This window comes from Leuresthes tenuis, unplaced genomic scaffold (assembly GCF_036924035.1).
Source record: "Leuresthes tenuis unplaced genomic scaffold, fLeuTen1.0.hap1 SCAF_7, whole genome shotgun sequence".
NCBI lineage: Eukaryota > Metazoa > Chordata > Actinopteri > Atheriniformes > Atherinopsidae > Leuresthes > Leuresthes tenuis.
In genome coordinates this window covers 35342565-35365674 of record NW_027325361.1, presented here as the reverse complement: position 1 = coordinate 35365674, position 23110 = coordinate 35342565, and the positions used below count along the sequence as shown (strand labels likewise).

The window sequence follows — 23110 nt, the reverse complement described above, 5'->3', positions numbered from 1 at the left end:
CTCTCCTCTTCAGATAGACAATTTTCTCCCTATCAAAACACTGCATTTCTACATCAAGGGTTTAATCAAAAGAACTAGTGAGGCCAGTGATGTTTTATCATTTGGGAGAAGAGGACGTTAGAGCAGGAAGTGGTGTTGTGGAGGCCATCACTGATTTAAATTGGGAAAAATGAGGAAGCCATTCTTCACAGCTAAATATATAGAGTAGGCCAGGAAAACAAACCAGGCAGACATGATAGTGCATTAGAAAACAAAGACAACGATTGTACACCATTTGAATGAAAATGTTGAAAGCAGCTGTAAGAAGTATTCTCAGATAGAGGAAACGCACGTGTGGCAGGAGGAGGAGCTTATTGTAATCCATATCCCATGTATTAATAGTAGTGTCTTGTGGATAGCGGATTTAATCATTCAAATACAAATTCAGGTGAGTTTTTTTTTAAGAATAGAAATAGTATGAAATAGTCCAAAAGATAGCCTGTCCACTGCAGGCAACCTCTATTGCCCCCGCCCTTGGAGATGAAGTAATCAAATTCCCTCCTCATCATAAAGTAACTCATAGGAAACATTGGACTTGAGCCTGACTGTGTCAAGTCTGCCCCCTTCTACTTTCTTCCTGAGAATCATTGGGATTGTTTGTGTCTGCAGTTCAGGTCACTTAATTTCAGTTTTACTTATAGAAGCACATTAAAGATACTCTCCAATTCAATCAAGTTTAATCAGAATATGCAGTCGTCTCCTACTCCTAACTCTAGGGGGCACTGTACGGAAATAACACAGCAATCTTTTTTTGGCACTCGCCATATTTCTGTAGTACATCCGGTGTATTGCAGGGGAAGGCAAGTGTATTTTTAAATGATATTTTAGAGACCACCCTGTGAATTACAAAAGTATTTGACCTATATCTTCTCATCCAGCAGTTGGTTGGAACAGAAATCCAGCATGGATATCCCCAACCCTCCCGAAGGTGAGCAGCGCAAAGTGCCAAAAAGCGGGCGGTAGCCCAGCATGTAGCATTCAGGCTAACGGTAATGTGCATCTGAGTCTTTGTTTTTTGTAAAGGCATGAAAGTTCTATTCCACAAGTGCAGGAAGAAAAGCTCCGAGGCAGCTATGTTAGGACAACCCACCGCAGCTGACTACACTTAGCTGCCAGTTGATCTGCCTCCTGAAACCATTCAGGCTGCTGCAACGACGAAAGGAGTTTGAATTTGTTTTTCAGATTAGAGTTTGACCTGGTGGGCCACCGAGAATCTCAGTTAGGCAAACAGTGGAGTAAACAAAATCAGTTGATAACGAAATCAGTCGTTAATTACTGCAGAACAAGTGATTATAGAGCCAGCCGAGAGCAAACATTTCCACAAACGGACAGACCGAAGAAGACTGCGACAGTTTAGCACAGGTGTAACTTTGAATCTGGTACCGCTTTTACTTTCTTCAGGTAGAGAGCTAAAACAAAACCTTAAGGGCCTGAGAGTCATAAAAACACTGTCATTGCTTAGTTTGACCTAATTTTTTACACACATCTTATTTCTTCTTCTCTTCCTGTTGCAGATCAAGAATTGAGGAATGTGATTGACAAACTGGCTCAGTTTGTTGCCAGGAACGGGCCTGAGTTTGAAAAGATGACAATGGAGAAACAGAAGGACAACCCTAAGTTCTCCTTCCTCTTTGGAGGAGAATACTTCAGCTACTACAAGTGCAAGCTTGCTATGGAGCAACAGCAGCGTATGTAGTTAAAGTAGCAGTCCACCATAAATACAGAATTTGCACACACAAAGATGTTGTTTAACATTATCAACATTTATCAATCTGTTGCATTCAGACATTGCTCACATTAATGTTCCCCACAGCCTTTGTCGGATGTGCCTGCCATGCATTGTATTTACCATTCACGTGAGATTAGCTGATACATAAAGTTAGGTGTTTCATTATGGTTCTTATAGTGTCAGTGTTTTCTTACAATACCTCATATGATCAAAACAACTTGTTAGCTTGTGGTTGTGTCAAACATTGCAGCCATGAATAGAAGCAGCTCTTCTGCATCTTTAAGCTTGCTGAGCAGTCAGTGTTACAAAGAGGTCTGGAGTGCTGGGTTAGAGGGGCAGGTTTTTGTTACTGAATCCCAACTGGTCAGGCTGCTATCGTGAAATGTTGAAGAGCACCAGACTGCTCATTCAAATGTGATGCCACCATTTTCAGTTACTGACAGGTTAGTGAAAAGCAGAGCACACCTAAAAGGGGCTTAAGAGGCTCATTTGGTTTCCAAGAGTAGATCTGTTTTGCAATCACAGAAGTGGTCACAGTATTACATTGGGCTGTTATGCAGCTTGTACAGCTGAATAAAGAGTAGCTCGATAGCATCAATGTTTTCTGATACACAAAATGACATGGCAGCATTACTACACTGTGAGAGATCATTAATTAAATTGTCAAAGGTAATTCAGATCATATTTATTGACTTTTGGAGTGGATTTATTTCCTTTTAAGCACCCCGAGCCTGTATTTGTAACACTGCTTTCCTCCTTCATTGTAGTGATTTGCTTTTAGTGTCTGTGCCATGTTAGTTGTCTTCTTCAATCTAAAACTACATTAATCAGTGGAAGAGCTCTTTTTAGAAAAACACAGGATATGAACCTTGATTTTCATAGTACCTTTGCAAGTACAGTTGGGATTGGCGGTGATGCTGACATTTCTCACAGATCAAATATCATGTCCACACAGATATCAATTCAATTCCATTTTATTTATAAAGCACCAAATCACAACAAATCCAATTGATTAAATTCCAAATTAGTCCAATTCATATAGAGCCAATTAAAGAAATAAGAAATAAACAAAAAAAAAAGTTCTCTAGCTAAGGAAACCAACAGATTGGATCGAAACTTCTCTGTCTGAAAGAAAAAACTCCCTTTTCAGATCCACCTTCCATACTCTGGTGTTGTGTACTAGTTATAAATGTTACAATCTGAGTTTAAACATACAGCCAAAAGATTACTGAAGACTTGGTTGGTTACATAAGTGTAGATGCAATTTCATACAGGAGCCATGTTTAAGTTACCTTGCTAAGTCACAAATCCTGCTTTGTAGTACAGGGCCCTGCTAAGGGGACCAGATTATTTTTTTGATGTCTTGATACATAAAACCATTGAACTGAAAGATGGTATACTTTATTGTTCACATGACCTGTAGCTGTCCTGCATGTCTGCTGTCCTGCCTTTTGGCAATCCCACTCCTCTGATCATCATCTCTATTTTTGCCACTGTGCAGCTATACATCCAAGCGTACTTGCTGTAGATCCTGATTAGATGGATTAGTGAGTCTGTGTCTACCCCACTCTTGGCATATAGTATTGCAGATAGTTAATGACCAATCCACCCCTGTATCCATAGCTACTTTGCGATGATGAAAAGGTTCAGGCCTCTGCAGAGTTGGAGCACATGTAGACTATGTTCTTAGTACAAGGCACACTTGATAGTGACGTGTGGGATTGCCTTGGACTTTACTTCCAGTGACATTTTTCACAGCTGCATTGAGCTGTTGGAGGGTGATCAGTAAGCATGTTTACATTTCACTAGGAAAAAAAAACTGTTGGTGAGACCAAAACTGGATTTTTGTAATGTATGTAAACATGTTAGTCTGACTGAAATCTTACAAAATCCAGCCTCCCCAAACTGGACTAACACACCCAGATAAGACAGTTGTGGATCCAAACCCTTCGGCATGTAAACACTCCACTACACTCAGATGGTCCCAGCTGCTGTGTTCAGCTCCAGAGTTCCATCTTTCTGCATCTTTTAGTAAAAACAATTAAGTGTATCCCAGCTGAATTCCCAATAAAGCTGCTCTCATTCATATATTTTTCCATTAGGACTATGTGTCAGCTCACTTAAAGCATTTCCAGGCTGTCGCTCTGCTCTAAAAAAAAATCCTGATTTTATAACCACAGTCTCATCTGACAAAATCACCAAGTACCTCAAAGACAATGTCTGTGCAGAGAATTCAGCTGTACTTCCATGCACCATGATCTCCTAAAGAGGAAGTAGCAGCAGCAGAATGTCTTGAAAGGTTTCTCACCTGTTCTAATGGTACAGACCACTAGAGAGCAGAGGCAGCAGAACCACAACATGTGAGTGATCCCAGAGATCTGTTAATGTGACAGCAAGAGTTCAGTTTCGGTGCAATCTGTTGGTTTCCTTAGCTAGGATGTTGTTTTTTGAATTGGCTCTATATGAATGAATTGGATTATTTTTAAATGAATTAATTGGATTTCATTGGATTATGATTACAATGAATTGAATTGGCTTGAATTGGACTAAATTATTTCAGTGCCTTGAGATGACAATTGTTGTAATTTGGCACTATATAAATAAAACTGAATTGAATTGAACTGATGTTGAAAGTGAGCTGTAAATTACTCGGTTGCTGTCATATTAATGGAAAGCAGAGCCAGTACCCGCCTGGAAAATGGAACATTTTGAATAATGAGCATTTTAAATAATGACCATACATATTATTGGCAAGCATATTGGAAAGATGAAGGATCCCTAGATGCTGAGTAGAAGGGTAAATTTCAGTTTATTTCCATTTATTTTCAGAAATATTTATTAAAATATTTGACTCATCTACTACCACTTGCTACTTATGTATACACAATCTTCTGGGACCCACAGTTGGGTTTTGGTGACTGGTAGATGATCATATGATCAACAGCTTGACAACAATAATAATACTACTACTACTACTACAGTGTTGTGCAGGTTTGCATGCAGCTCTTCTGACAAGCATGTACTACCACTGAAATGAATTAAAGTTTGCTTTTCTCCACTTAGATCCCTCTACCCACGATGGGGAGGAATATAAATCTGAAGGTATTTATTTTGAAGCAGATTTACCAGATGAGTTCAAAAGTCCAGTTGAAACTTTCTACTTCTGTTTTTGCGAATCTTGCCAGACATTACCTCATGTAAGCCCTTTGGTTTGTTTTGAGTTGCATTTTTCATGTTCACCTGTTTTCTTCTTTAGCTTTTATTGTATTTTTCTTTGAAGCTTGACAACACATATCTCCACAATGGAGCAAATTAAAACACTCCATCATGATACTGTCAGCTTTGATCGTACAAGCAGATGAAGGCACCTGGTTACCTGCCTACACACAAGGCCTAATTGTTTCATATGTTTGTCGCTGGCATGTATTTGCTCTTAGTTGAGATTACTAAAATCCTCAGAATTTTGTTCTTTCTCGGAAAAAAGTGTTGTCACAATCAACTTCTCCACTTTTCACTCCCCATGAGATGACTAGCTGGGTTTCCAGTGCTGTTTGATGCACATTTAGAAGATATGAATAAGAAAAGGTGGATGTAAATGGTAAACAAATGTCTACTAAACATAAGCTGACAAATAAAAAAAACTCAGTGACTGACCAGCATCTTTCCAGACATGATATGATATCCCAGATATTCCCAGAGATGAAAGTAATTCCTGAAGGAGAGCTCTTTCCATTTTTCTCTTGTGGATGTCCACCGCAGTTGTTGTTTTTCCTCCAGGTTAGGTTCCAGTTAGGACAACTACTTCCTCTAGTGAATTGCAACCACTGACAACAAAGCCTATATTGCCTCACTCTGATGACCCCACACAGCTGAGTTTATTCTTTTCAAATCAGCGGAAATTTACGTGTTTGATTCATATCTGTTTTTGCAACTTTTCAAAAAGTCACAGCAGATTTGCTTTGATAGTTAATGGAAACCCGGCTTGTTACAGCTATGGTGTTGATGTTATTTTGGAACTGCATCATGAGCTCACTGTAGAGTAGCTGAAATTGAACATGTGTTTATTTGGGAGAAATTAAGACTAAAAATGCATGTGGAAGAAATCTCAAGCTATAAATTTAGTACAGATGACAGTGGGATTGAATTGGGAAATTGTTGTAAGGACTGAGTAAAGTTAAAATTTTGTTACAGTAAGATGGAGGCACATGAGCTTAAGGGAGAATATGTGTTAGAAGTTCACAGTGCACCCAGAAAGTATTGCCAGCGTGCCACTTTTCAAACCAACTTGTTTCACTTTGCCATTATGGGGTATAGTGTGTAGAATTGAGGAAAAAGATGAATTTAATCTATTTGGAAATAAAGCTGTAACATAGGATATTGTGGAGCACTGTGAATACTTTACGGATGCACTGTACTTTTTGCTCTTGATTTTGCGATGCTTTTGCGGTCATCAGTGCCTGTAAGATAATAGTTTTCTTGAATATGTATTAACTTTGGATATTGCAAGCTTTTTAAACTTATAGATTGATCTTTATTAGTAAGCCAGAGACCCTGTCTAAATTATTCCACCTCTTGGTCATCAAGACATGGGATTTATTCGAGTTTGGAGGTGAGCTATAGTGTCAATGACAATTGTTACTGTTTTGGGTTTGCAAACCTCTGTGCTTGTGATCACCCTGATGTATCCTTTGAGCAGGAGAAGTTGGAGTTTAGTTGTGTTAATGTTGCCTGCATGTGTTAAATTTTGTTCCTGGAACTTACCATCTGCTTGCCATATGTAAGTCATCTTACTTTACCTTTTTGGGATGATTTTGATTGAAACTGTCTGTCTTGTACATCATTGGATTACTGGAAAACTCACTGCCTTTGCTTATGTGCGTCACGTCTGCAGTTCCACAGCATTGGTGCTCTCAGGCCACACATCCAGTTTTTACAAAACCTTCAAACGTCAACTGCTTTCCTGCTGTCTTTGTTTTTGTAGATATGTACAACCCTGGTGCCAAAGATGTGGTTGACATCCCACCGCCACCAATACCAATGATTGCTCCACCTCTAATTCCTCCACCCACGGCGCCTGCTATGGATGAGCTCATCCAGCAGAGCCAGTGGAATCTGCAGCAGCAGGAGCAGCACCTGCACACACTCAGACAGGTACAGAGCAACAGAGAAAGGAAAGAACTACAACAGAGGACATCTAAAAGCACAAAGCTTTCTGAGGGACTTTCTCACTATTCTGAGCAGTCACGTGTCATATATGTGATATGAGGCTAAGTCTATCTTTTCTTGAGGTAATTTAATGGTGATGGTTTTCTGTTGAGTTTATTTTCATACAGAAATTATTTTAACTAACAAAACACAGATTATAACTTTTTCATTTGCAAAAGAAATAAAAGGGAATAAGTAATCCAAAGATTGAATTAATGCTGGCTGATATTTTATAATGCTTATCTTAATGTAGGAACAGGTGACTGCAGCCATTGCTTTGGCCATGGAGCAGCAGACCCAGAAGTTTCTGTTGGAAACTCAGCTGGACATCACAGAGTTTGACAACCTGCTGCAGCCCATCATAGACACCTGCACCAAAGATGCCATCTCGGTAAGCTTGTGGTCATGGGGGTCGATTCAGGGATGCTTATGTAGAAGCCAAAGAAGCTTTACACCTCATTACTACATGTTGTCTTCCTCTCAGGCTGGTAAGAACTGGATGTTCAACAACGCCAAGACTCCACAGCACTGTGAACTGATGGCATCACATCTTCGCAACCGCATCACTGTTGATGGCGCACATTTTGAGCTCTGCTTACACCTCATCTATTTAACCAATGACGTTCTCCATCACTGGTATACAAAACTAGATAGATTGATAAGCATGTTTGGATCATGGCTCACATGAAGGAAGATGTTACTTGCCTGTTAGATTCTCTGTTATGTGAACTGCATGTCAAAGCTGATGGCTTGGACACAAGGAAACCATGTTTTTATTATTCTTCTGAAAATTTGTTGACTTTTCATAGACTAAATGATTAATTAAAACAAAAAAAAAACAACTGTAGTTACTGCAGCTAAATTGAACACTGCATTTTTGGATGGATAGGCATTTATTGTGTATCAGTGTATTGTTTTTGTGACTTTGTGTGTTTTAATGTTTTACTCCCAGCCAGCGAAAGCAGCAGAAGGATTTGTTGGCAGCACTTCAAAAGGTTGTTGTTCCCATCTACTGCACCAGCTTTCTTGCTGTAGAGGAAGACAAGCAGCAGAAGATTACCAGGGTAAACTCCAGCGCACATTTTCTGCATCTTCAGCCTTTTACAGATTATAGGGATTTCAAATTTAGTTAATCCTTAAAAACTTGATTTATAAAAAAAAATTGAATTGAATCATTTCTTAAAAGTAGTCAGTTTAACTTTTATTTCAGTGGTATGAAATATAATGAATACTTGTAAGATCTTATTTTTATTAGGATGCTGTCAGCCAAATGTAGACATCGGCAAACAATCACTCTGCGCTGTATTGCACTGGAAACTCTGATCCTCTGGTATCTGTTTTTGGTTTCTCTGATTGTTCTGTCTCCCTGTAACTTCCCAGTTGTTGCAGCTCTGGGAGAAGAATGGCTACTTTAATGAGGAGACCATTCAGCAGCTCCAGAATCCAGCTTTGGGCCTGGGCCAGTACCAGGTCAATGGATCAGACTTAAGTCGATCATAGGGTCATATGTGTGTGTGTGTGTGTGTCTATATGTATATTCAACACTCGATCATTCTGTCCTAAAGGCATCTCTGATAACGGAATATGCTGCGGTGGTGCAACCGATTCAGCTGGCCTTCCAGCAGCAGATCCAAGCTTTGAAGACCCAGCATGAAGAGTTTGTTGCTAGTCTGAAGCAGCAGCCACAGCCTGCCCCTGTTGGACAGCTGACTACCCCCACTGAACCTGAGAAGGCCCCACCCATGACATCACAAGCTGGTAAAAAAAAAAAAAAAAGACATACCCCAAAAACACTATTGTAAAGCTTGATGTGTTAAGATGTTATTGATCTTAAAATTTAGCAGCACAATACTTGAACCCCAATTCCAAAAAGGTTTGCTATGTATAATGTAAATAAAAACAAAATTCAAATCTCATAAACTATCATTTGTTTTATAAAAGAACAGATAAAAATACATTAAATGTTGAAAATTAGAAATTGAACTATTTCTTGAAAAACTGGTATTTTATGGCAGCAACAAGGGCAATGAAAGGCTGGAAAAGTAAGTGATAATAGAAAGAAAAAGCTGGAGGAACTTGATACTAATGAGGTAATTTGCAACAGATCAGTAACATGATTGGATTTTAAAAAAAAGAACCTCAGAGAGGTAGAGTCTCTCAGAAGTAAAGAGGGCCAGATCTTGACAATCTGACAAAAACTCCAGAAAAAACTTTGAATATTCCATCATTTACAGAACATGGTATCATCAAAAGATTCATAGACATCCAATACTGATTATCAGCATTCACACACAGATATCTCCAGATAATGTCTGGGGCCCTCAGGCAGCACTGAAATAAAAACAGACATGATTCTGACATGGAAATCCTTGCATGGGCTCAGGAACACTCCCAGAAATCATTGTCTGTGAATACAGTTTCATCCACAAAAACAGGTTAAAGCAAATGAGAAGCCACATCTGAACATGATCCAGAAACTTCTCTGGACCAAAGCTCGTTTAAAATGGACCAAGGCCAAGTGGAAAACTGTCCTGTGGCCAGAAAAAACAGCCTTTTTCTGAGAGCGCACTATAAACCATTCCTACGAGCTCTCAGCTGATTAACATGCACTGCCTCTCATATTGACTTTTAGACTGTTGGCAGGGACAGTGTCTGATGTGTTCACTGGATGGTCAGGTGTCCCACAGGGGAGTATTATTATACTCTGTTTTAAAAATTGCTACATATGCTAAGGGGTTAAAATATGTTTAAAATGAAAAACTAAAATTGCAACCACAGTGCAGTGTTGCTTCATATCACCAATTTCGGCACCATCTACCTACCAGAATGTCTCTAATTTCACAATATTGTGTGCAGGAGATGTGAAGCCTCCAATGTCGGGTCCTCCTCCAGGGGACTTTGATGGACCACAAGACTCAAACAACTCTAGTGGACCCTCCGATATCCCTTCCAACAAGTCTGGATGGTATGACCCCCAGCATGTCGGACCCTGGAACCCCAACCAGCCGGTAAAGACCTGTGTGTGTATGTTTGTGTGTGTGTGTGTGTGTGCAAATGTGCATGAACGCATTCCGTCTTCTGAGACTCTGTAGGGTTTTTTTTCTTTAGATCACAATTAGGGCTATCAAATAATACTCTAAATTCAAATATATATTTGAATAGGTTTTAAAAGCAGACATTCAGAGGTGAAAATTAATATTTGAATGTGGAAAAACACATCCACGCAGCTGCGGTCACGCACTGTCATGCACATCATGACGGGGTCAGGGACAGGTCACAGGAGTCGCACTGTCTGGCACAGCCTCACTGCTGAAAGTCTTACATGAAGATGGCAGAAAGTGGGGTGGCGCAGTGGGTTGTGCAGGCGTCCCATATATAGAGGCTGCAGACCTCGCTGCAGCTGGCCCCAGTTAGAGTCCCGCATCGGACAGCCCTTTGCTTCCCTGCTTCCTGTCTCTTTTCAACTGTCCTGTCCATTAAAGGCATAAGAAGCCCAAAAGAAAATATATAAAAAGAAATAAATTTAAAAAATCAAATTGCAGAAAGTTCAGAGACCAACTCAGGTGCAGAGAAAGGGATTTTAACCTCCTAAAATATGAGAAGCCCTGTCTGGAAATACTGGTCTGTTGATGGAAAAATTGTGGAGCCTTGAGACAAAGTTGTATGCAAGCTATGTAAGCTACAGTTTGCTTATCTTTTGACCACCAGCAACATGAGGTTACATCTTGAAAATGTGCACCCAAATGAGCATGGTATAATATATGAAACTGCAACTAAACAGCCACGTCTCGACACATATTTTGCAAGTGCCCGCCACAAGCTCTTTATCTGCAGCACGACAAGAGGCCTCCACGCAGAAATAAATTTCATTCATATGTAAGAACCTGAGACTGATCAGTCCTGTTATTGACATAATGCTGTCATCGCCTGGCAGTCTGGCTGACTGAAAGCCCTCAGATGCGTATGCACGTCATTGACATAATGCACAAATAAAGATATTTGAACTGTTCGAACAGGGAATATTCAAGCGTCATTTTGGAGCAATTTGGACAGCCCTAGTCACAATGGAAGTGTTTTTTTTTTTTTTCATTTTTCAGAAGTGTTTGAGCAGAATTTTATGGCAAAACAAAAAGTGTACCTCTAGAAGGACTGACAGTTTGTGGTGCTGCAGCATCTTATCTGTCTCCACTGGTGCACCACTGGGAATATACACTCAGGATGTCTGTGATTCTATGGGGGATTCACCTTTTACAGCACTCACACTTTTCTAACTATTTTTTTCCAGCCTCCTTTTGACCCAAACCAGCCACCGCCTCCTTGCCCTCCGTGGAACAGTCACGAGGGGATATGGAATGACCAGAGGGACCCAGGGAACTGGAGCGGAGGTCCTCCAAGAGAAGGAGGCCCCTGGAGCGGCCCAGGTGGGTCTGACCCTGGCCCTCCATCATGGAACTCATTTGACCAGCAACCACCATGGGGAAACCAGGCTGACCAGCCACCCTGGGGTCAGAGAGAACCTCCATTTCCTCCACGAATGCAGGTATGTGGAAGATGAGTATTACCTTATGAAGATGAGTATTACCTCATCTTATATACTTACTCAGATTTATTTTACATGTTGGAGTTGTGTTGTACTGAATATGGTTTTTACACTTTTACTGTAATTAAAGTATGTTGTGAGTTGAACTTTTACCTTCTCGTGGTAGCAAAACTAACATTTCTGCTCATTTTTCTGAGTGTGTGTTGTGCTCCTTGCATTTTTGTAGAGACCTCCACATTTCAGAGGACCTTTTCCTCCCCACCAGCAGCCACCTCCTTTCAACCAGCCCCCACCACCACCACATGGTTTTGGACGCTTCCCACCGCGCTTTATACAGGAAGACTTTCCTCCCAGACACCACTTTGACAGACCATACACCCCGCATCGCTTTGACTACGCTCAAGGAGAGTTTCCTGGAGGTGTGTGCAGAGTTACAAAGTGATTGATCAGTGAAACTACCTGTTTTAGCTCCTGTAATTAATTTGAATGACCTGTATTTTAAAGATACCCAACTCCATTTGGCAGATATGCCAGGTCCGCCTCCCCACCACCATCCCAATCAGAGGCTCCCTCCACCAGGTATGGGAGCTGATCATCCTCCCTGGGGCGGAGGCCAGCACCCTGATTTTGGCCCTCCCCCTCACGGCTTCAATGGCCATTCACCTCACATCCGTCATCGGCAGCCTCCGGTTCAGGATGACCCAAGTCTGGTGCCCAATGTACCCTACTTTGACCTGCCAGCAGGTCTCATGGCTCCGCTGGTTAAAGTAAGTAACTTGTTTCTGATTTTGGGACGAGGTTATGAAAATACATAACCTCAAATATTGATGCCTTTAGACTTCTGTTCATAACTAAATAGATAGTTGCTAAATAGATGAGTTATTGAAAGTGTCAATCCAAATGTATCACATTACAGTTGTTTTCTAAATGGAATAGATTGATCCTCTTTCTCAGTAGACATTGGGGATGCCGCATTCAGTTTAATTTATAAAGTACCAAATTACATCATTATATCATCTCAAGGCATTTCAAAGATACAGTTAAATTCGAGCCAACTACAATCCAATTCATTGTAATACAGTCACAATTCAATCTAATCAAATAAATAATGATAATAAATTACAAATTAGTCAAATTCATACAGTCAATTTAAGAAAAAAAGTAGCCGAGCTAAGGAAACCAACAGATTGCACCTGAACCTGTCTTCGAGCCAATCCCCTGTTCTAAGCGTGCATGAGGCGACTGTGAAGAGAAAAAAATATCCTTTAACGGGAAGAAACCTCTACCAGAACCAGGAGGGGTGGCCATCTGCCACGACCAGCTGGGGCGTGGAGAAAACTAAGCATAATATTGTGGATCCACCTCCACTGCGTTAGCGCACACTCCTGCACATAGGGGCAATTTCTATGGGGGGGTAACTACCTTGGCACGACACCAGTGTTGTATTGAAAACACACCTTATCCACACAGTTGCAGGTTGTCTGAATTACAGAACGTAACCGTTCAACTAGAAAGCTTCAGTTAACAAAGTAATGTAACAATAATGTTCACCTTTCAGAAAGTAACAGCAATAACTCCTTAGAAGTTGGTGTACGCCATCTTCATTAGCTAAACTGTTAACATTAGATACTGCTAAAGGAAAAAATAAATCATATATAAACCATGAGGAATTATTTCTCAGATACTTCCATTTCCCTCCTCTGAGAGTTGGAACTGATCCCTCTTTGTGGCTCAGTTTCTTCAATACAGCGTTGAACTGGATCACGTTAAAACATTCCAGCAAGAGTTAGCTAAACTCTAGACTGTTTATGTGCAGCAACCACTTTTCATCGACTATTGCCCTCAAACTTAGTTTATCCACTGGGCTCTTATATCCTCTGAGGCTGCTGGTAGATGGAACATGCATGCTCCTCAGTACAGCTGACAACAGAACATGTCCACCAGAAGCTGGCTTCATCCTCGAGCAGGGTGGATGTGAGTGGGCGGGGCTTAGCAGAAGAGGTGGAGTCAACTTAAGGAGTGACGTACTTTTGAAAAACTGGTTAAATGAGAACCTTTCAGATAAAGGGGAACAAAAAAAAAATACCAGGGTTGTGTTTTTGGGGAGTTTTTCCACCTGCTGGTGACTTCAGACACCCCAGGAACAGGAAAAAGGGATTTTTACTGAATATGTCACCTTCAAATGCTACCCTCGATTGGCTGTATTAACGTTACACTTTGCCGCATGCAGGAAAATGTGGTTAAGCCCATAGACGGGGTTCATGTGTATCTGCGTTGGGAACTGTAGGTGTGTGCATGTCGTCGAAGCAGTTAAACAATGCCACCGAGGTCAAAAGCGTGGCTCCATTTCACCAAGATTGATGTCAATAGTGCGCGATGGAATATATGCCAAAAAGTCATTGCTGTTAAGGCCAGCAACACGACTAATTTAATTAATTATTTGACCGTGCACAAAATCAGTTTAAGAGCAGAAATTTGCTCCGTGTTTGACTGCAAGAAGGTCGGACCGCAACCATCCTCCTCTCAGCATTCAAGTCAGCCTGTGGACGCCACAGAGCCCGAGTGGCATAATTCAAAATCTCCACCACTGGACTCGGCTTCATCTAAGAGCACCGAGAACGGTGCAGTGTGTGGATTTTAAGAGGTAAATTAACGTTCAGCAAAATCCGGCAGTAATCTCAATATTACTGCAACTTAATACATGCAGAAAGCAGACATGTTGACTTTTCTGAAGAAAAACTGCTCAGTGAAAAGTATCCTCAGTATGTAGGATAGTATTAGACACCAACCTGTCACATGTTCGCAACTGTTTTGCACTGGAAATTATTTGTTATAAATTTTTTCTGTAAGAAAACTGCTTGGATTGGAAACATAGATAGACAACTTTATTAATGCCGTCGGGAGGTTCCCTCCGGGAAATGAAATACTGAGTAAATAAAACTGAAGAGTTGTACTGTTATGTGTAATGTAATTTCCTTTTTGTTAGAATTGATATTATAAAATTTGTATCGAAAAAAAATATCGTTCAGGAACCGGTATCGAAGTGATGGTATCGGTATTGGTACCGGTATCGAATTTTTGATTAATACCCAGCCCAAGTTCTGCGATACTGGTTCTAGTTTCGGGGAACGGTGTTTCATTTTAATGTATATTGTGCAAAGAAATGACAAATAAAGAAATCTTGAATCTTTCTCACATGAATGTGTGTTTCCTTGCACAGTAAAGTAGAGCTACAGTTATGGCTTTCTTTGACCACTATCCCTGTCCCATTATGCCAGCATGACTTGTGTAGCGTCCACTATGATAAGTGGCAGTGTGCTCCCTTTCATCTCTTTACCAGCTCCTGCTCTTTCCAGTTGACCCAAACAATTGGCAAATAACTTAATACTGTGTTTAGCAATGAAGTGGACATCTTTATAGCCCTTTACATTCCGTCTCTTCACCTACAACAGTAAAGGATGTACCAAGTGCTGAGTGCAGTCTGAGCTCTGTTGAACACATCCATGCAGGAGTCAATGACATTATGTTGGTCGGACTTTGAAGGAAAATATTTAGCATGATTTCACTCGGACTAATGTTTTTACATGTATTGAAAGAAATTTTCTGGCAGCTGTAAATGAATGTGAATGTGTTATTCCAGTGTGTCCAGTAGCTGCCATGTGTTCTGTGCTTCCAGTTCCGTGATATATTCAGAACTTTGTCATCAATTTGGTGCCAAACTTTCGCTTCTCCTGGCATCCCTAGTAGACTTATTGACCTTTTAAATGTAAAACCTGCTTGTCTCATGGTCTTTGTCCTGTTAACATCACCAGTTGGAGGACTGTGATTATAAACCACTGGACCCTAAGGACATCCGTCTGCCGCCTCCCATGCTACCCAGTGATCGGCTGCTGGCTGCTGTGGAAGCGTTTTACAGCCCACCTTCCCATGATCGGCCTAGAAACAGGTACACACACCTCTGTTGCTGTTGCTGTGTGTTGACTGAAAGACTTTACTGTAGGCAGAATCCATTTTGACACATTAGTGGAGATGAGACCTGTAAGAAATATCTGAGTAATTTAAGCCATGTTAATTCTGTCCAGATGTCATCTGCTGCTGTGTTTATTTAAGTGGAACCAGTGCTACTGGAGTTATGTAGTAGTGAACTGTTTACAATTGTGTGTGTGCTGGGATGAGGAGAGAGGCATGTATTAAAGGAGATAAGGAGAATGTGATGGTTTGCAGCAGTTCAAAATTGTAAAATCATCAGTAGTTGCCATGGACAGCGTCTCTGAAGTATTGCTAGCTTCTGATGGAAAGTGCTGTTGAAGTGGTGTTTTCGTGATGATGTGGTCTGTGACTCTACCAGTGAAGGCTGGGAGCAGAATGGCCTGTATGAGTTCTTCAGGGCCAAGATGAGAGCCAAAAGGAAAAAAGAACAGGAGAAGCGGAACAGGTGGGTCTTTGTTTGCTCGGGTCTCTCTCTTCCTGTTTCACATACAGTCAGTTTGCATCTCACATTTGGGTTCTGTAATTAGCTGTCAAAAGTTCTCGTTAAGCAAATTCTTGTAGGTTACTACATAATACCAGAGGGCCTCCTTAAGCTTTTGTTTGGAGGATTACAGCCCATATTTTTAAAATATGCATTGATCAATGCCTAGGCCTGACACACTGTGTGTGTGTGTTATTCTTTCTGCTGCTCTTGTCAACCCTCTGTGCTTCTTCCTTCCAGTGGTCGTGGAGACAGTCGCTCCAGGAGTCACTCTCGCAGCCGAGGCAGGTCTTCGTCTCACTCCAGCTCTCGTTCCTCAAAGTCGTCCAGGTCGCGGTCCCGTTCATCTCGTTCCCGCAGCCGCTCCTACTCACGATCCAGGTCTAGAAACACACGTCTCACACACACACACACAGCACTGTCACGCTCATATTTGTGTGCTAATGGTAAGCATACATCAATCATCCACAATCGGATGGATTGCATCCATCAAGTGATGGGATATGGGGAAGCAAGTGAAAAGAAAAGAAGAAAAATATTCTCAGCATGGTGCTGATGTTGTTCTATTCCTGTTGGTCACAGATGAGCAGCTCAGCTGGTAAACAGTAGCTTTAGTGCTGCAGGTACAAAAAGCATCAAATACACAGAACACCTGGAAGTAAATCCCATGATTTGCTGTTTTGCTGTTGTTTCCACACTTATTTGAAATGATAATATGTATGTCACTTATCTTCATGAAATGGCGCCATGTTTTGGACCTCTTCCTCTCTGTCATGGCTCACTTTTTACAACAGCACATATAGACCCATGTGCATTGCATGTTGATTTGGAAATCGGTGTGCAGTGCCAGCACCTGTTGGAATGGAGCAGAGGTTCCCAATTCTAATGCTTTGGAAAATGGTGGAATCGGTTCTCAGTTCCCATCCCACTTTTCCTATGTGCAAAAAAGTCAAAAAGGATTTATAATAAATAGACCAGTATAAACCAAAAAAGCAAAATGTATGTATGTATAAAGAAACGTGTGTTCCTGTAATGTTTTGTTCACATTTTATTGCACTTTCTGAGATGTTGCACAGCTTTGTTAAAGGGAGGGAGTCCTTTCAATGTTCATTATTATTGCAACACCCTGGGATAGGTGCTGTTTTTCAGTCCATTTGCTGGACCTGTATAGCTCCTTTTGTGCGACTTGGTCTGAAGATTCTATGTGTTAAGTCCCGTGGAAATCAGACAATCAGCGTGACCTGAAATGCTTTTTTTTAAAAATTTCGGCCCCTGAAGGTCAAAGGTCAATACAATTCTTGGGCCACTTGGAGAAGTAGTCATGAGTCTGTGTTAGAAGTTTGAAGTCAAAACATCTAACGGTTGCCGAGGATATGGCCTTACTTCTTGTTTGTCGTCTACGCCAAGTTTGATTGGCTGCTATGAATAAAGGGAAGCGAAATTAGAAAATCCACACAATAACTTTTGTGCGGCTTGATCTGAAGATGCTATGTGTCAAGTCCCGTGGAAATCGGACAATCTGCATGACCTGAAATGCTTTTTGAAGGTTTTTGATAAAATTCAAAATGGCGGAAAATCTAGGGTGCGTTGGACTCGTCATGATCCAACGAGTCCAAAGTTATGCAGCTGAATGCACTTCAGACTTTGACGTGTTGGTGTTGCTAGAGAGTGCATGAAAATTCTTGACTTTGCTAATGGCCCTGCCCTGAATACGTGTTTTCACCATAGCGTTCAGCCATAGACTCCATCTGCAGCGGAAAGTAGATCAATAAAAAGAAAAGCTTCTAACACTGCTTCGCTGCTAGGTCCCCAATGATATGTTTTACATAATTAAATTTTGAAATTTTAATACTTGTTATTATGCAAACAGTCCCTATTACTTTTTATTATTATCTCCACATCATATTATAGATTATGCGAGGACTAGAGTTCACTTTAACAGTTTGGATTATGTAGAATAAGGTGGTTTTATACTCACCTTTTTCAGTCTATCATTGCCTGTCATGGCATCTATTGCTGCCAACTCCAGGACATGTCCCAGGCAGTGGATGGTAATGAGATGGGGAACATTGGCTCGTAAGAGTGTGGTGACACCTCCAAGCCTCCCCACCATCACAGCAGCCCCATCAGATCCAAAACCCACAATCTTTTCTTTCCAGTGAGAAAGCTCTGCCTTCTGTAGTGCTGTCGACAGAGGAGCACTTGGGTTTTTTTTCAATACACTCAAAAACTGATAACACAGCAATATAAACATTCTATTCGGTAAGGTGTCTTACCAGTATTTATTGTAACATAGTGCAGTTGCGTGCTGGAGCTCCTGTACTTTGATGAAAACATTTTTGGCCTTCCGCTGCTTAGGATCTGGATGTTGACCCCCTCAAGATCTCTGCCACTGACATCTGTAGCAGCCAACTCACTTATGAAAAGTGCTGCTCTTATCTCAGCTGCACAGTCCTCCCACAACTCATCATAGATGACGTTTCCAAACCTGAAAAAGAAAAAAGTAGAAGTTAGGACAACGTATTCACAAGTTATTATAGTTTTAATTTCTTGTGATCAGACAAGTAAGTAAGGACAGGATGTAATCATACTTGCTTACTGTTTCGGCTGTAGCTTCAGCCTTCGTCGGATCTTCCAAGTGCGACGTGTCTTAAAACAGTTGATAGGGATGGGAAACCTTTGAAAATAAAGTTTCCCAGCCCAGCCGCGCCTGTCCTCCACCGGCGGCGTGAGGGTGGAGGGTGTCCCAGGTATGTGAGAGACACATACACCATGATGCTTTGACAGCTCTGACAACGCTAAAGCTGCAGCCGAAACTGTAAGCAAGTATGATTGTTTTGGATCTAAACAGTATGAGCACTATGAAACCGAATGAGCAAATTACACTCTACAAATGTATAACTTTTAGGTTTGAACTTTAACTCACCCTCGACATGCAACATCAGAGCAATATTGTGTCCCGACGTCGACACCGTTCTTCTTCAGAAGAGCGACCGTCTTTTCGAAAGAGTCGAAGGGCTGTTGGGATTTGATTGTGTGGTAGGCAGCGTTGATGAGTTTAGTCACCTGCTGGTGACGCTCAGTGCTAGCCCATCGTGCCCAAATGTTAAGCAGACCGGCAGCCGGGTTGTCCGCCACCCGCTCAGCCACCATACAGAGCAAGTGATTTATACTCGTCATGAGCATCAATGGCATGTTTCCTGTCATTTTCAGTACCTTTAAAAAAAACAAAAAACAAACGCCCCCACCCGGTCAGCCTTCGCTGGAAATTGCCAACAAACTGAACAAAACATTTCACCTCCGTCGCTAAGTTTTAGCCATGAATACTGAGTCAATGAGGGAATAAAAAGATTCTTTCTTCTTTCTGCCTCATACTTCTCTTTAGCGGACATTTTCTTTCTTCTTCTTTATCTAAATGGTGGTTGGCAAACAACTTTAAGGTTTCTTCCCAAAATCCAAATTTCGACTTACCCATGACTGTGATTGGCCTGCATGTAGTTCTACTGGCCCCGGGCCATTAATCCAGAGGCAGGTGGAGGGTGGGAGGCCAGGGTTGTTTAATTTTGTGACCAGGCTGTTTGTGTTGAGGCCCACACACTGATTTGTGTTTTAATTTATTATCATGCTGCCACCTATATTTCAAATGATGCTGATCATGATTAAATACCGTTGATTATGTTGACATGATATTACTGAACGATGATGGTGTCAGGAGGCTCTATATGTAGTTTTCACCTGAGAACAGGTAAGCAGGTGTGTTTGGCTAGAGAGCGGAAGGGGAAACTATTGTTAACCGCATTTCGAGACCAAATGAGTTTTCTGTTTAAGATTAGAGTTATTTGTTTTGCTGTTATTTTATGCAATAAAAGATCGTATTGTGACACTACGAAGGAATGAATGATTCACTGACTGCTCCTATAGTTTGGGATGACTGTGTTAAATGCTGAACTAAAGTCAGCCTGTTTTTTTCTTCTTTAGGTCACGGAGCAGATCCAGGTCATCTCAGAGTCGTTCTGGCTCCAGATCCAGATCCCGTTCACGTTCACCAACCAGGCGACGCCGTGGACCAAAATCCCGGAGTTCCTCCCCTGCGTAAGTTAGCTGGCCACTTGTTTTAAAAAAAAAAAACAGGCTTTTCTAAAAGCTGATGCTGCTGTAATGACCACCTCCCCTGCTCACTGTAGCTCCACTGCAGGGTTGGGCACTCCTTCCTCCAAGCTGCCTACAGATACTCGGTTAGGGGAGGAAAATAAGGGCCATCAACTGCTAATGAAGATGGGTATGCTTGCTTGTTTGTAATTCCTTATTTAAAGTGATTATTCCATTTTTCAGTAAGACTCTTGCAATGTTTTACAATTAATGTTCCTATTATGGTTCATCTGCTGTAGGTTGGAGTGGTTCCGGAGGTTTGGGGGCCAAGGAGCAGGGCATTCAGGACCCTATCAAAGGCGGAGATATCAGGGATAAATGGGACCAATACAAAGGTGTGGGGGTCTCACTGGATGACCCTTATGACAACTATCGCAGGACTAAGAGCTACAACTTTGTTGCCCGCATGAAGGCAAGAGAGGAAGGTATCGGACTATTATTCAACAAATAGACCTTCACAATATATTAAATTTCATCTTTTTTATGTTTGGGTGATGATGTTTTCTGCTTATCTCAATTAGCTTTAAAAAAAAATTGTTTTTCTTTTCTTTTCTCCTTTGCCTGATTCAGTTAATCGTGAACCACAGGAACCCCCTTCAACTGACTGAGATGAACATCTGCTGACCCATCTTTCTGGTCACCACTTTACCAGGAATGTTCAGTTCACCTGCTTTTCCAGCCAGGATTCTCGTCACCACTCCCAAATCCTTCTTGCTTTCACAGAAACCAGTGATGATACAATGCCAACATGCTTGTTAAGCCTGTGAAAGAGTGTAAAGACTTGTTTGTTTTTGGATGAGTTTGGCACATGGAACAGTGAGCACTAAAACTTAACAACACTGAGTCAGTAGTTTTTACACAGGAACCAGTTTAATTAACAAGATGGATCACTGCACTAAAGTCATCCTTCACTCACAGTTGCATAACCCAGTTTTTTTTTCTTTTGCATCTTTATTACACAGACTGATAACAGAATCAGTTCCAGAGGAGATGAGACAGAAGAGTGCTCATTTTCAAAGTAGTGCTCTTTAATGTGTACACTTGAATTAATTAGTGTGGCGTATACACAATTAATTAATGATTTTTTCCACTGAATCGGTTGGTTGAACTTTATCTACATGAGAAATTGTCATAATCACCTCTCATGGTATCTCCAAAAAATGCTTAGATTAGTTTGTCAGTGAGTTTCAGAAAGGTACTCTTTTCTATACGCTCTGTATTCCTTCTTTACGAGAAACAAGGTCATGTCTTTGAAACTGATCATTTAGACTACACAAAGTCAATAACATGTGATGGCCTCTCTTCTGCATCATTCTGTTTTTTTAACTGCTTATTATTATCAAACTGTTTCCATCCCTACATGCTAGTCTGTCATTTTGTTGTAAAAATAAAAAAAAAGCTAAAGCCGTAAATAGGACGTGTGTATTTTTCTCCACAAGCACGCTGTTTAAAGGCAAATAAACACATCTCTGACTCCCAAATGTGTATTTTCTTTACATATCTGCTGTGGTCATTCTATTACTCTAAAAACACTTCATTTCTACTATTCTGATTTTCATTTTTAGGGTCAGCTATAGCTTTTGTGATAGTTGATTAGATCAAACTACCAATCATGGTCAATGGCTTGATCCCAGGCTTCCCCAGTCCACTTAACAGTGAACCCCATTTTACCTGTGTGGGCTGTAAGGCTGGCCCAAGGATTGACAACCTTAAGCACTCAAGGAGCCTTTTGGACCCGTTTCCCCCAGAAAAGAAAACACCGGTAGCCACATCTGAACTGAAGATAACACTGTATATACAGTTTTTTCCCCCTTATACTTTTTATTTTATTTTTATTTAGCCATTATTTAACCAGGTCAGTCCCATTGAGACACAATGATCTCTTTCCCAAGGGACGCCTGGCCATGACAGCAGCTTAAAACATTAAGTTTCAAGGGTTAAAATAAACAAGACAAGAGGCCACAACTATAGTGTGTTGCATTTATAAAATCAATGAACTGCTACAGAGAAAACGTTTTATTACTGCATGCAACAAAAACATTTTGAACTCCGTAAAATGGTCCTACTGAGGGTCGGAAAGCTCAATAAATCACATGGCGGCGGTTGTCTTGACGCATATTTTGACAAAAAACAAATTAAGTGTTTAATTTTACTGCTACAAGATCACCATAATTTTCACATTAAAAACGCCCCTGACAAACTAAAATGAAAAACATTTCAATCAAAAACTTATTCATTTTCCAAAACCGCAGCAGAGGGGATGAAAGAGCCACATGCGGCTCCGGAGCCACAGGTGTCCAACCTCTGGGCTCGATACTAAGAATAAGATGTCAACAACATTAATATTATTCATATATTTCTTCAAATATATGTATTTCTTGTCTCAGATAAAACATATTGATATCTCTTTTGAGTCTGGCTTTTATATATAGTTATATAGTTATAGTGTCTTACTAATATAAATGTGTCATTTATACCTATTCTATTTTTTTTCATTTGCTCTGCTGTGTTGATAATGTATTGTTTATATTTCAATTAATATTTTTATTATCAGATTTTATTGTTTTACTATTAAATTAACTTTTTTGTCAGATATTATTATTTCTTTATTAGCAAGTTACCTATTACCTTTTATTCTTTATCTTGCATTATTTATCTACTCATATTTTATTTTGTATTGGTTCCTCAGTACATTTTTATGGGTGCCAATGCCAAAGCCAAAGGCATGTAGACAGCTACATTTGCCAATGCATTTAAACTTCAAACTGTTAAAAAATGTCTTAAGAGAGCCCACTTAATCCTGACAGAACAAGCAACACAAACTGAGGCATCCAAGTAAGAAACAGTGAAGGCACACATGTTGATGGGTGATGTTCTCTGTGATGTTGCAGGTGTCAGATGCAGCCACAGGGAGGCACTGCTGTCAAAGGACTACACAGAGGGTGTAGTTCTTTGACAGAATTTGATACTTGTATAA

General features: G+C 40.7%; 1 protein-coding gene and 1 long non-coding RNA gene across 3 annotated transcripts; one reads left to right on the top strand and one right to left on the bottom strand.

Annotated features, from left to right (window-relative positions):
* Window positions 1-799: 799 nt before the first annotated feature.
* Window positions 800-21614, top strand: cherp (calcium homeostasis endoplasmic reticulum protein). 2 transcript variants are annotated; one of them, XM_072390217.1, is made up of 20 exons: window positions 800-967; window positions 1554-1727; window positions 4832-4870; window positions 6750-6919; window positions 7227-7364; window positions 7458-7609; window positions 7926-8037; window positions 8354-8443; window positions 8539-8731; window positions 9830-9981; window positions 11259-11513; window positions 11740-11932; window positions 12018-12280; window positions 15326-15459; window positions 15862-15948; window positions 16225-16365; window positions 19963-20076; window positions 20169-20263; window positions 20373-20558; window positions 20704-21614. In XM_072390217.1, the coding sequence occupies exons 1-20, from the start codon at window positions 943-945 to the stop codon at window positions 20739-20741; spliced, it is 2751 nt and encodes a 916-aa protein (XP_072246318.1). In that variant the 5' UTR covers window positions 800-942; the 3' UTR covers window positions 20742-21614. The 2 variants fall into 2 exon arrangements, with proteins under 2 accessions (XP_072246318.1, XP_072246319.1); XM_072390218.1 differs by lacking the exon at window positions 4832-4870.
* LOC140312395 (uncharacterized) lies at window positions 16365-18594 on the bottom strand. The gene is made up of 3 exons (XR_011916956.1): window positions 18261-18594; window positions 17963-18168; window positions 16365-16918 (listed from the first exon to the last, which is right to left on the bottom strand). It is a non-coding gene; the product is annotated as an uncharacterized lncRNA (long non-coding RNA).
* Window positions 21615-23110: the final 1496 nt, after the last annotated feature.

Excerpts from the sequence above, each read along its gene's own strand:
- cherp (XM_072390217.1), top strand. The coding sequence starts at position 943 with ATGGATATCCCCAACCCTCCCGAAG. Across the intron at positions 8,732-9,829 it reads ACCCATGACATCACAAGCTG|GAGATGTGAAGCCTCCAATG; the intron begins GTAAAAAAAAAA and ends TATTGTGTGCAG. Across the intron at positions 15,460-15,861 it reads CATGATCGGCCTAGAAACAG|TGAAGGCTGGGAGCAGAATG; the intron begins GTACACACACCT and ends TGACTCTACCAG.